At 35.0% G+C, this 13,964-nt stretch overlaps 1 protein-coding gene and 1 pseudogene across 9 annotated transcripts; both read right to left on the reverse strand.

Moving 5' to 3' along the window:
* The window catches only part of LOC114263923 (protein DETOXIFICATION 40-like), a 115,316-nt pseudogene that overhangs the window by 1,896 nt on the left and 99,456 nt on the right, over positions 1-13,964 (reverse strand).
* On the reverse strand, positions 160-9,403 carry LOC145797245 (dolichyl-diphosphooligosaccharide--protein glycosyltransferase 48 kDa subunit-like). 9 transcript variants are annotated; one of them, XR_014338546.1, is made up of 11 exons: positions 8,945-9,335; positions 7,882-8,020; positions 7,700-7,793; positions 7,508-7,583; positions 5,140-5,193; positions 3,174-3,249; positions 2,888-2,959; positions 2,661-2,780; positions 2,491-2,566; positions 1,737-1,795; positions 160-591 (listed from the first exon to the last, which is right to left on the reverse strand). XR_014338546.1 is itself a non-coding variant. In XM_082883904.1 (9 exons), the coding sequence occupies exons 3-7, from the start codon at positions 7,525-7,527 to the stop codon at positions 2,510-2,512; spliced, it is 345 nt and encodes a 114-aa protein (XP_082740030.1). In that variant the 5' UTR covers positions 7,528-7,793; positions 7,882-8,020; positions 8,945-9,347; the 3' UTR covers positions 160-591; positions 1,737-1,795; positions 2,491-2,509. The 9 variants fall into 9 exon arrangements, 3 of the variants coding, with proteins under 3 accessions (XP_082740030.1, XP_082740028.1, XP_082740029.1); XR_014338545.1 differs by having other exon boundaries at positions 7,670-7,793; XR_014338544.1 differs by having other exon boundaries at positions 7,508-7,793.

The raw sequence follows: 13,964 nt of genomic DNA on the forward strand, positions 1-13,964 counted from the left end.
AGTTTGGTCGCCAATTGTCACATTTGGTCGCCAACATCCAACAAAATAAACCTGTAATTTATAATAATCCATCCAATTTATTCAATATAATCTGTAATTTGCAAAAATCATTCAAACCAACAAATAAATTGAATCATGAACATTCAACAAAATACATAAATCAACCATTTCTGAACCTGTTTAATTAAAATCAGCAACTATTATAAGTTTTCATCCACAAATAATTCCAAACTATATATTTCATCTAACATAAAAATTTAAGACATAACAAATACTTGTTATTATGTTTAAAATTTTTATCCATGTACATCAACCGAAAAATATAACTAGTAGTCTACTAAATATTTTCTATACACACCCATCCAAAAATATAACTACTAGTGTATCTAAAAATATTACTACTAGTCTACCCTTTTTCTACCCATATCGAATCTCTAATCTCCTGGACTGATAGTCAGTGCAGTTTGAACAGGAAACAAGTTCTCTGTAAGTGCTGGACGCAGGAAACCATCCTTCCAAATCATACTTCTTTGCAGCTGTATCATTCAAAGCACCGGAAACAATAGCCACAATTTGATAGGGTAGTTTTAGCTGCAATAGAGAGAATTATGTCATACTTGTAGGAAAGAATTTTTGCATAATTAAATAGAGAAAAATCAATTCGTCATCAGCAAGAGCCCATATATAGGACCCTCGAATTTCTCTGGCGTCAAGTGGCAGACTTTTTAGCATTAACCAAACGAAACAACCAATTCCAAAATCACTCATCTTACATGACATTACAAAACCTGGCAAGATAATCTATGAGTAGTATAAGAAACATTATCAAGCATCTCCAAATTAAAAAAAAATGAATATAACGAAGAAATAACCAAAAATTATACACATCATTCCCCTACAATTCTGAGGGCAGGAAAGCTCTATACCGTCTTGTAAAACTCTTCTGAGTTCGTTATCATTTCCTCGTGCATGTCCCAAGAGTCATATATGTTAAACCTACTATATGTGATTTAAAACAGTTACGCATATATAAGGTAAAAAAGAAGCATAAAAAAATTAATTTTGTGAACCAAGTGGATCTAATTGGGCTGATCAAAATTTTGTGCCTTGTTAATTGCCTTGTTAAGAGTCAAGGAAGATTTCTCCTTCCTAGACTATGACCTCCAACTCACAAAATATATATATATATAATTGTTTGATCTAAATTCATTATGAGTGACATTCATTTAGGTCACCCTTAATGAATCTATCACATATTGAATTTGTTTGCCTATATTTCTAACGTGTTTGGCAGTAGGGGTTAGAAACAAAAAGTATTTCTTGTACACATTTTTGAAGTATCCATGTAGGCATTTTAGCTACTGCCCAAAAGAAGACAAATAAACGAAAGAAAGAAATAATCCAGAGTTGGTCCTTTTCCAGAACAACTATGTCATCAAAACCATTACTCCCTAATCTCGTGACAATCAGTACCAAAAAATTACCAGAGACCCTATTGATGGAGTGTAATTAAAATCATCAAGAATAAAAAATCTGAAGGAGTATAAAAATATGATCCAACAGTGCTGACTTGGTGACATGAGAACAAATACCTCTACTAACCAGAGAGAATAAGACTGAAAAGCAAGCAGTCCACATGAAAATATAAACTTATAAATACATGGTGTAAAATTTTGGCACGTGATAGAAATAATTTGTTAGAAGTGGAAATATGACAAAGAAATAAAGTAACATACATTAAATTCAGTGTTGGGTTTCCGTAAAAGCGTCTCCACATAACTGGCCAATCCCACAGCTGTTGGAAACAACTTAAAGTCAGATCAATATTCAACTTTCTGTACACATCAAATTAGGGATGAGCACCAAACATAAAAAAAACTAAAATTAGATGGCTTGGTCATGACCATTTTAGCTCAAAGGATAAGAAACAGATAACAAAAGGGAAAAGGATGACTTGACGAGAGTTAGTATTTATATTTACATAAATCACATCGAACATTAAAGGTACTGACCTGGACCTATGGGACCAGAAGTTGTCACAGCAACCTTTTGGCCAGCTGAGACAGAATAAGTTGGAGCATGTATATAGTAAGGTTGCTGAGACAGAATATTCTGTGACAGAATAAGTTGATATACAGAATATATTCTGTGACAGCTTGATATATTGTACAACTAAATATATTCTGTCTCAGCAACCTTAATTATGTATATCAACTTCTTCTGCACCAGCTGAGACAGAATAAGTTGGAGCATGTATATAGTAAGGTTGCTGAGACAGAATATTCTGTGACAGAATAAGTTGTCACAGCAACCTTTTGGCCAGCTGAGACCAGAAGTTGTCACAGCAACCTTTTGTATATCAATTACTGTAGTCTCTCAACAGCCAAATCTAATGTAAACATGTATTTATGTTCTTCTTAACAAACAAGTTGTTTGGTTTGGTGCCCTAAACTCTAAAGTAATTAATCAACTCTACAGAAGTGAACAAACCTCCATGAATCAGGAATATTTATGATTGGTTGATAATCTTAATCATCTCTTTTAAGATTATCAGGATGTACAGCCCCTGCAATATCAGGAATATTTATGTGTATATGAAATGAGATGTTAATAAAACATAAGATTTTAAGATAACATGCAGTGGTGGCCTTGGTAACTACCTTCTGATTGGTTGATAAGGTTTTCAACACATAAGGGCTCATCATGTAGAACTGCACTTGAACATCATTAGACACGTATGGTTCCCAATTTGTTCCAGACCACTCAAAAATAGAGTATTCCTGCAAAATATTCACATTTGTAAGAATGTGGCAACAAAAGTTCCATTATTTGTAATTTAATCTCACAGCAACCAAATCTTGACATAATGAATATGAGGTGGCATTACCAGGTCATCATTAATCCTATAAATTGCAGGCTCATCTATTTCCCCAACTTTGTGATGTCTGACATTAACAGCCTGAAGATCAAGAATACAAGTTAATACTACACACCAACAGAGGGTGCAATACATCATAATCATGTGGAAGTTTGAAAAATCTTATGAGAACGTCCTTTTCTGGTAGCATTTTTATCCCTTAAAGCTTTAAGTCTTAACTTGGCCAAAGTTGATAAAATATACAGTCGTAATCAGATACAAAGATAACCAGATATCAGGCAAGTTTGTTCCTCACCTCCAGATGACCCCTTTCATGGAAGACCCATTTGCTAAGTTCAGTCACAAACTGCTCATTACCCGATTTTTCGTACCTGTCACAATTTCTATTTACATCAGAATCTTTGGTCTTCAGCAAAACACCGTTAAATCTATAAACTATTTCCAATAACAAATAGATAAAAACAAGGACATATGGAAGGCTTGGAAGCTAAAAAATTCTGGGAGGCTTTGGACATCCCTAGTTCTGTTCTAGACTCTTTCTCGGTCGACCTTATCAGCTGGGTTAATTCCAATTGTTCATCCCACTGTCATAATCTTTCAACAGTACCCTGGTCTATCCTTTTCCCCATCTCTTGTTGGTACATATGGAAGAACAGAAGCACTTGCACTTTTGACCCAAACCACCCTCCTTTACTCACTCCTAGGGCGGTAGCTCAGACTGTTGAATGGCAGTTCATAGCCAACCTCTGTCCCAACAAAACCCAAACTCCTCCCATTACTGTTAGCTGGACAACCCCTAGTTTGGGCTCCTTCAAGCTCAACACGGATGGAGCATCTAAAGGGAATCCAGGACAGGCCTTTGCTGGTTGTTTAATTCAAGATCATATGGGCCGATGGATTTGTGGTTTTACTAGAAACATTGGTATTTGCTCAAGCATCATGGCTGAGTTTTGGGCCATGAGGGATGGGTTCAAGCTAGCCCTTGACAACAACATAATGAATTTGGAAGCGGAAACTGATGCAGTGCTCTTAAAACAACTCATTTTTGGGTCTAACACAGAAAATTACCACCTCACAAATTTTATAATTGACTGCAGGTACCTGTTGAGAAGGTAGGGTGTGGTGACTTTTCATCATATCTACAGAGAAGCCAATAGCTGTGCAGATATTCTAGCAAATCAAAGAGTGTTCTTTGCTTAAAGTTTTGGTGTGGTGACTTTTCATCATATCTATAGAGAAGCCAATAGCTGTGCGGATATTCTAACAAATCAAAGAGTGTTTTTTGCTGAAAGTTTTCGTGTATTCTCCCCCACTTTTTTATTTCCATCCAACTAGCAGTTGATGCTAGAGGAGTCCTAGTCCTAGTCCTAGAATGTTCTATATATTGCACCCCCCTGTATTTCCATCCAACTAGCAGATGATGCTAGAGGAGTCCTAGAATGTTGTAGTAACTCTATTATTTTATCTATATATTGCACCAGTTCTAACCCCCCTCCCCCCCCCCCCCAAAAAAAAAAAGAAAAAACGACACATAATTTGACTTACGAAAATATATATATATATATATATCTCATCCCATTAATCCAAAACAAAGAAATAATTCCCCTCAGACTTATATTTTGAAAAAATAACATCATCCTTCTTCCTTAACAATACCCAGTTTTCTGTAGAAATTTCCTAAACCATTGATGAATAAGTTTGGGGGTCTTTCATGTGAAACCCTCCACAATTATGAAGGATCATAGAACTCTTTTAAAAAAGCATAAATCCACTATCCACATTGACACTTGTATCATGAGCTTTTGGAAGACGATTTTATGAATTTGGTATCCCTTGGGACCAAACACAACATTGAATCACGAAATTATTTTCTGCTGATAACTCTAATGTAGTAATAACCATTGATTTTAGGTCATTTCCCAAGGAACAAAGAAAATTATATAATATAGGTATCTAGTAGGCCACACATAACTCTTCCACTTCCATACATAACTCTTCCACTTCCACTTCCACTTCCACACCTCAAGTATAAGGACAGCCACTCTTTGAGGTTGTGCCTAAAAATTACAGAAGGAGAATATGCAGAATATGCAGAAGGAGAGGCTCCAAGAACTTCCATAGCTAAATTACATAAGATATCACAAAAGTGAATTCCTCAACACAAATCCACCGAACACTTTGAGTCACTCTATGTGCATGCTTCTAACTAGGACACAAAACTAGATAAAGCAAAAGACAAACAAAAAGACCTTTAACCTTACCAAGTTATTGGCAGAATTTAATGAATGGCCAATCCCTTTGAAAAGTACAGGGGCCTGTTTCATTGAATATAGAATCTATCAGAAATGCAAGCATTGATTTATTGACTTTAGAGGTTTAAGTTGAAAAACATAAAAAAAGAAAGTAATGAATAGAAAGATAAATTATTATGAAAACATTAATATCAAAATACAAATTGTGATAGATATGTACACCACCAACAGCAACTAGATACATGACCTTGAAAATTTAGATAAGGCTTCAAATATTCTAAAGAGCAGTAGTCCATTGAGAGAGAGAGAGAGAGAGAGAGTACAGTAATACAAGCAGTCCATCTTAGTATGTTCTCACTTCACTTATCTTCAATTGGTTACCATTTCATGAATATATCCATTTCTAATTCTCTTTCCTTTTATACTTTAGGAATAGAAACATAATAAGAATTTCCACTATTCCAGACTTGGACACTGTAGGAGAATTGACCACAAAAGCATCAAAATTACGCTCACAAAAGGAGTAAACAACTTTTCTTTTTTGAAATTTATGATAATAATAATAATAAAATAATAGAACAAACCAATGTGATCTAATTTTTAGAAGATGATTTTCTAGAAATATGATCTAATTTTTTCCAGTAGAATATGTTAGTTGAAACATATCAATTAATAGAATATGTTAGTTGAAACTTATCAATTCACAAGATAAGATCATATTGTAACTTGAGAAATAGTATCGCATACATGCAATTTTTAACATCAATGAAATTAAGTAAATTCATCTGGCAGCAGGTGCACAACGACAATTAGTAGTTGCATAAATCAATGTGATTAACTTCAGTTGTTACCAGGACAGAGGGTAGTGATAGTGAGGATAGTGAAATTGATACAAGTTAATCTTGACTTAGGACTTAATAAAACATGTGGCCCTAGAAATGTACAGTCAGATAGCCAATTCTAAACAGTTGGGACAAGGCTCTGTTCAGAAAGGATAAATGAGATAGGGTGTAAATGGTTTAATGAGAATAAGAGTCTTTATAAAATTATAAAGTCAGAGATGTGGTGTGTGCACCATCAAAAAGTTAGAAAACATGTGAAAAACTATTGTAATTATTAAAAAGAGAAGAGGAGGATTATTAAAAATTCTCATGCACCCAACACAAAAATTCAACTATTGCACCATCAAAAATTCAAGTAACAAGTCTTTTATTGTAATTATTAAAAACTATTTCACATCTACCTTTTTCAAACATTCACATGCACCCAACACAATTTCCCCACAATATTTTACAAATAAAAGAGAAAAAATGTCACACAAGTTGCATCTAAGCAGGCCACACCATACATACCAAAACCCAACCAAATTTGAAACCATTTATTGCCCTAACAATTCAATACTTGCATGAATCATCAATGACAAAATGTATCACAGTTCATAAAATATCTATCATTTAAAGTGTCTCATTCTATTAATCCTAGATTTACCTCAAATCATTAAAATAGTACAAACCCAACAAGAAATTTAAAATCAAATTGATGATCAAACACAATTGAATAAAAAATAGACATGAAAGAGATTGATAGAAGACCATAATAGTTACACGAAGATTACTTCAAAATGTATTTTGAAAGGGAGATGAGGGTTAATTTTGACATAAAATGATAAGTCAAAAAAATAAAATAATTACTTGAAACATTAATTTGGTTGTTATGCACAAATCAAACATTTCACATTTCATACTAAGCACCAAAAGCACACTACAGCAGAACAAGAGCTAGGGCCAAACCAATGCTGTTGCTGCTCACCAGGTCATTGCAGATTATATACCAGGTCAATGACAGAATAGAAAAAACAATAAACTATAAAAATATTTTACCTCGACCCAAAATTCTAAAAGCATGAATGGATGATTGTGACTGTTCTTTTTTTAAATTCAAAGCATTTTATGTAATCAAGAAGGCAATTTTTCCTTAACCAGTGATTAACAAATTCAACTAAATTTATTCACTTTAAATACGTTAGTGGTGACCGGTGACAATAGTCTTGAGAGTAAAGTGGACTAGAACTGGATTGATGATAAGTTCAAAACTTCCTTGACTTTTTTAAGTAGCCACATAGAGTATTGACTTAAAATATGAAATTCAGTACCAGAGAAGACTGTCCCCAGTTTCAGTTTGGTTTTACAAGGATGTTGAACTCCCAACAAATGAGCACTAAACCTCATAAAAGAACTATTTTACAAGCATAGATAAGAATTTTGATAGTTACTGTCAACAAAAAGTATGCTCACATGAAAGAATTTAATATTTTTCTGGATAAGCTGAGAATATCAAATAATTTAAATGATATCTACTTTAGAGTTCAAAAGCATACCTCTTCCTCAAGTGCTGCATGGCGAGCAATACCGGCCAAACAGTAGAGAGAATTCCATTTGTTTTTCACACCATTCCTAATGTTAACATGAAATGAAGACAAATGTGAGATAAATCTAATCAATTTCCCCGCACCAAAACTAAAAGAAAAAAAATTTGTTACTTGTCCACAACTAAAACATTTCTCTTTTACAATTATCCACCCAATGGAATTCAGTTTTATGTGTTTCAAGTCATGGCCCCGCAAAACTAATCCCATGATCATGTTGAAGAACTGTCCAAAACTCCTACACAGCAGTTTATGTTTGATCAACCAGTTTTGAAGGTCCACAATGAAAATATATAGGTAGGAAAGATCAATTTAAATATGCTTACAATAATGAAGCACAAGCGCAAGGCCACTATACACAAGCCTCACAACTTTCCCTGATTTTCCTTTTCTTGAACCCTTATGAAACTCAGTTCCATACTCGGCAATGGGAATAAAACCAGAGCCCCATTCACCTTTTGTATGCTACAATTTGATACAAACTGTAGATTGTTAGGCTGAAACAGTAAAACTAAATCAGTCACCAAAAGCAAGAATGAATAACTATGTGAGCATAACTTTTGTGGTATATATATATATATATTTTTTGTGAATGATAGAAGGTTAATTTAGCCATGACATTTCACTGCAATGCTCACTAAGCTAAGGCTACATTCCGATCCTCAATGCACAAGTCAGAAGAAGAAATCTAGAAAATAACCATCTTGCGGTGTACAAGAGTTCATCAATTAAGTGAAATTCCAAATAATTAACTGCGACTGTGCTAAATCGCTATAAGCTGAGAGCCTGAAAGGTTGGCTATCCTTAAAAATCGTTATTCATATGAATGAAGCGAGAACAACATTTTCGCAACAAACTGCATTCAAAGTCCTAATATCAGCAACTATTTTCTTTCTTCATTAAGACATTGACAGAGTTTGGGAATTTCGAAATTTACAGTTTTATTTTCACTTTATTAATCAATGATCTTAGTTCCAACTTAAGTGATCTTAGTTCCAAAAAGAATGTTCAAATAGTTTAGTAATCTTGAACAAAAATCAACACCATATGCATTGAAAGATCTAACCAATATATCAGTCATTGTTTAATTTCATAGAATCACAATCCTAACTTTGACTCAAAAAAAACAACAATCCTAAATTCATAGAATATTCATTAATAGAATCAAAGTCTCAAATCAAACACACAATCCTTAATTTAGAATCCAAGTGTCAAATCAAACACACAATCCTTAATTTAATTCATAAGCCCCCCAAAAAATTTCAAATCAATCGCAATAGAATCTTCAAGGCAAAATACAACTCGTAACAGAAAATTGATGGCAAAATCGTAACCCTAATAGCAATTAAAGGCAAAATGCATACCCTAGTTTTGCAATCTTGGTTTTACCTGAGGAGTTTCCGCCGTCGTTACAGGAGTTTCTGACCGCCGTTTTTAGCGTATGAGAGGAGTCAACTCTTGCTTGTCTACACAACACAAAGACGAGTGGGATGAGAAAGGGATGAGCGAGAGGGTTTTGAAGAGTTTAATCGGCTCCAACTTCTCCACCTAACACAGAGACGAGAGGGATGAGCAAGAGAAAGTTTTGAAGAGTTCAATCACAGCTCCGATTTCTTTACAGGGATGAGACAGAGGGATGAGCGAGAGAAAGTTTTCAAGTGTTCAATCGCAGCTCCGATTTCTTTACAGGGATGAGAGAGAGGGACGAGAGAGAGGGATGAACGAGTTCAAAGATCCCTCCAAAATAAGGGGGAAAACATGTATCCCTCCAAATCCTCCAAAATTTGTAATTTTATAAATCATGGAAAGAGAGGGAGTTGTAATTTTATAAATCCTCCTAAATTTGAACTAAATTTTTTGGTGATTAAATTTTTGTTGACATAAATTTAATTTTGATTTTGACAAATATTAATATCAAATAATTTTAAATTTTAAATTTTGACATAAATTTAATTTTTTTTGACAAATATTTTAATTTTATTTTCCATTCGGCGACTACATTGTTTTAGTAGCCAAAACTAAATATACGGCGACTAAAATATTTTTAGTCGCTAAAAATAAGTTTTTTGGCGACCAAAATTTTGGTCGCCAAAAGATAAAAAATAATTTTTTATTTTCCATTCGGCGACTACATTGTTCTAGTAGCCAAAACTCAACATACGGCAACTAAAATATTTTTTGTCGCTAAAAATAAGTTTTTGGGCGACCAAAATTTTGGTCGCCAATTCCACAACCAACTTATTTTTGATATTACGCGACCAACTTATTTTTTGGTCGCCAAAATGTGACCTTCCGCAACCAAATTTGTAGTTGGTCGCCAAAATCATACCACTTTCTGCGACCAACTCATTTTTTGGTCGCTAAAATATAACCTTCTGCGGCCAATAATATTTGGTCGCCAAAAATAATGATCATTCGCGACTAATTAATATTTGGTCGCCAAATGTCATTTTTTCGCGACCAAAATTTTTTTGGTCGCCAAAAGTGGTCGCCAAATGTGTAAATTCTTGTAGTGTATGTACTGCCACCTCACTGGGGGGTCGACCCCCCAGTGGGTGTATGAGCCATTTTCCTTTGAAAAGTTAGTTAAAAGTCATTTTTTTGACTTTTTAACTTTTTTGGTCACATCATTTCTTTATTTTTTGTCCCTTTTTAAAAAAAAAAGTCAAAAAAAATTAAAAAGTCAATTTTTAATACTTCCCAAAATAGTTAAGTGTACTTATTTAGTGTGAATGAAAATAAATTTGAATCATACATTAATTTTTCTATATATTTTTTGAAATAATGTTTATTGAAAAAGTTTGATTGCACATAATTAAACTATTTAACAAAGATAAAATGTAAAAATATCGACCTCATAGATGTGGGATTTACACCTTATTTATATTTTGTTTTATTCATTGTGTAATTTTATGGAAAAATTACAAACCAGTGTCGTTTTCAAAAAAATATTTACAAATTTATAATAAAAAAAATTATAATTTTATTTATTAAAGTTAGTATGATTTACCATTGATTTGAATTTTTCTTTTGTGCTGACTTATAAGCAAAAGCAGCACTTGGTATGAGCAATGGGAATGAATTGTTGATACCAGCCCCTCCGTTTGTGGAGTTGGCTTTGCTTAGTGATAAGCAGGGAGGATCTGCTCCTCGTATCATTTCTTTGTAGTTTTTTGGCCTCGACCTCCATTAAATCAAAAAATAAAATAAAAATTTTGTTTTTAGAAAGCTACACTGACTTATAATTTCTCCTAATTTTTTTATGTGCAACTGGCAAATCAGATACTGACCAGACAAGACCGGTTGGATTCCATTGAGGATGAGGGTAACGGCTATAAGTGGACAGAGATCGGAGACAGCATCGGCCACAGCTTGACCATCTGTGAAGGCATAGCTAATGACATGTCGCAACGCCAACAAGATCAATGCAGCGATAATGGAGATGATGAATGAGATTGAAGTCGCTATTAAATGCAGCTGACTTTGGGTGTCCAGCTCCAATCTCATTGCTCACTCTCACACTGCTCAATCATATAACATCAACAAAATTCTCATTACAATTAATAAAACAAGACTATTGATAAAATATTTTATTTTCACTTCATTGCACAACAAATGTTATGTAATTGAAGTGAATGCTTAAAAAGATTAAAAAGGCTGACTTGGCGGCTGCATTGAACCCAACTGAGATCATAAACACCCATCCTGTAATTGTCATGCTGCAATTAGCACCCATAAAAAGATTCATTACTATTCCATTTGTTTAGGGCAGAAAACATTTTATAATGGGAAAAAAAAATATCAGAGAAAATAATATTTTTCTATGTTTGGTGGCGGCGACGGTGGTGGGGTGGAATAAAGATGGTGGTGGAGGTGGAGGTGGAGGTGGTGGTATGATGATGGGGTGACGGCAGCGGTTATGGCGACGCTGATGGTGGCGGTGGCCGTGGTGGTGGAGATTGTTCGGTCCCTTAGTCTTGTCAATCCCACGAACAAACTTGAGTTGATTGAGTTGTAATTTTTCATTCTGTTTTCTGTTCCTCGCTCGAGTGAAGGAGTCTTCGCTCGAGCGAAGAGTACGTCTGTATAAAAACCTGAAAGAGATGAATGTGCGCTCGAGCGAAGCTTGCGTGGCTCGAGCGAAGAAGTGCGTCTGCATAAAAACCTAAAAGAGTTGATTGTATGCTCGAGCGCAGGTTGTGTGGCTCGAGCGAAGTCACTTATGGAAATCACGTGAGATAAGCTCCTCGCTCGATCGAGAGAGTCTTCGCTCGAGCGAGCTTCACAGTCCAGGATTTCTCTAAGTATTTGTTTTACTCCAAAACTAGGATTAGGTTTTTTAGATCTACTTTGAGGTTTTCTAAGGTTTTCTTCTGGAGTATTTTTTGTGAGTTTTCCTTGTTAATTTCAATGAGTATTAAACTCATGAATTGACAAACATAGATCAAGGAGGTTGATTGATTACATCCAAGATTGGTCTTCTTCGATGGATTCCGAAGATTAAAACGTGGAGTTTCAAAGGAGTTTGATTCTGTATGTAGTCGTTGATTCGACAAGTGAAGTTGTGGATTCAACTTCAGATTAATCAGTTCCGAGACGAAGGCTTGGTGAAAGAGTTACAGAAGGTTTGAAGACAAATTGGATGAGTTGGGTAATTTGTTTGTTATCTTTGTAATCTTTCATTCTTCAGTAGTGGATTGATTGGTAGCGTTTCGCCTGTGATTTTTGATAACAATTGAAGGTTCTTCAATTGTGGTTTTTCCACGTAAAAATCGTTTGTGTCGATTTATTGTTTATTTCGAAAACAACAATCTAAATCACTTTTGTAAGTGTTTGATGATTTAGATTGTGTGTTTTGAATGATTGGGAATTAAAATATTTTAATCTTGATCTAATCACAAATCACTTAGGATTTTCAATTGGTATCAGAACAGGCCACTCTTTGTTTTTTTATCAAAACTATAGGGGTGTGATTTTGTGTGATTGGTGATATGGATTCAATTCGTGAAGGTAACTCGACCCATAGACCTTCATTACTTGATGATACAAACTATTCTTATTGGAAAGCTTGTATGAGAGCGTTTTTAAAATCCATCGATGAGAAAGTTTGGCACTGTGTGCTCTATGGGTGGAGTGAACCTACTGTCACCATTGATGGTATTGAGATTCCCAAACCTCTTGATAAATGGGATATAACCGATTATCAAAACTCGAGTTTGAACAACAAGGCTCTCAATTCCCTTTTTTGCTCCGTCACACCTGAAGAGTTTCGTCGTATCTGCACGTGTGAGGTAGCAAAAGAGGCTTGGGACATTCTTGAAACAATTCACGAAGGTACTACTCCTGTCAAAAGGTCAAAACTTTGATGTCTCACCTCTGCCTTTGAAACCCTTTTTATGCGTGATGATGAGACATTTGATGATTTTTATGCAAAACTTAGTGACATCGTGAATTCCTGCTTCACACTCGGTGAAAAAATCCCTGAAGTTAAAGTTGTTGGAAAAATTTTGAGGTATTTACCCGAGAGGTTCCATTCAAAAGTGACAGCCATTGAGGAGGCTCAAAATGTTGATACCCTCAAGTTTGATCAGTTGGTTGGAAACTTGCAGACTTATGAAGCCCACCAGATTTCTAAGAAAAAACAAAAAGATAGTGTGGCTTTCACTAGTGCTCATGAGACTGCAAAAACTTCGGAGACTGAGTTTGATTTAGAGTCTGAGATGACAACTATATTTACTAAACAGTTTAAAAAAAATTTGAAGAAAAAGAAACCTAATTTCAGAGAACCTATTTCAAAAGACAAGAGTAATGAAAAACCCAAAAATTTTCCACCAAAACTTGCTCCAAAAACTGAAAAGAATATTGTAAAGTGGCAAGGGGTCAAGTGCTATGAATGTCAAGGGTTTGGCCATATTGCCCTTGAATGTCCTTCAAAAAAGAATCGAAAGAAAGTCTACACAGTTACTTGGGATGATGAAAGCGGATCGGAGCAAGAACCCGAAGAACCTGAATCCGGTGAAGACGGGGATAGTGCTTTCGTGGGATTTTGGTCCACTTTCACTCAACCTCTTCCAAAGCTAGTGGAATTAGCTCATGGTCAGAACCTGCATCATGCTCCCACCTTTGATGGGAGTAACTACTTGTATTGGAAGATTAGAATGAGGGCGTTTCTGAGAGCTTGCAATCCAGAAGGCTGGCAAGCCATTGAAGAGGATGTTGAAAGTGTTGACAATCCAAGCAATCAGAGAGTTCTGACTACTATTCGTGGAGCTATTTCTGATGAAGAACAGCAACGGATTGCTCACTGCACAAAGGCTAAAGATGCATGGGACATTCTGAGCCAATTTCATGAAAGAGGAGAGTCATCTTCACCACCATCCATCACATTTTCTGCCTTAGTTGCCCGACT

This window comes from Camellia sinensis, chromosome 8 (genome assembly GCF_055761805.1).
Source record: "Camellia sinensis isolate YWXY chromosome 8, ASM5576180v1, whole genome shotgun sequence".
NCBI classification, from domain to species: domain Eukaryota; kingdom Viridiplantae; phylum Streptophyta; class Magnoliopsida; order Ericales; family Theaceae; genus Camellia; species Camellia sinensis.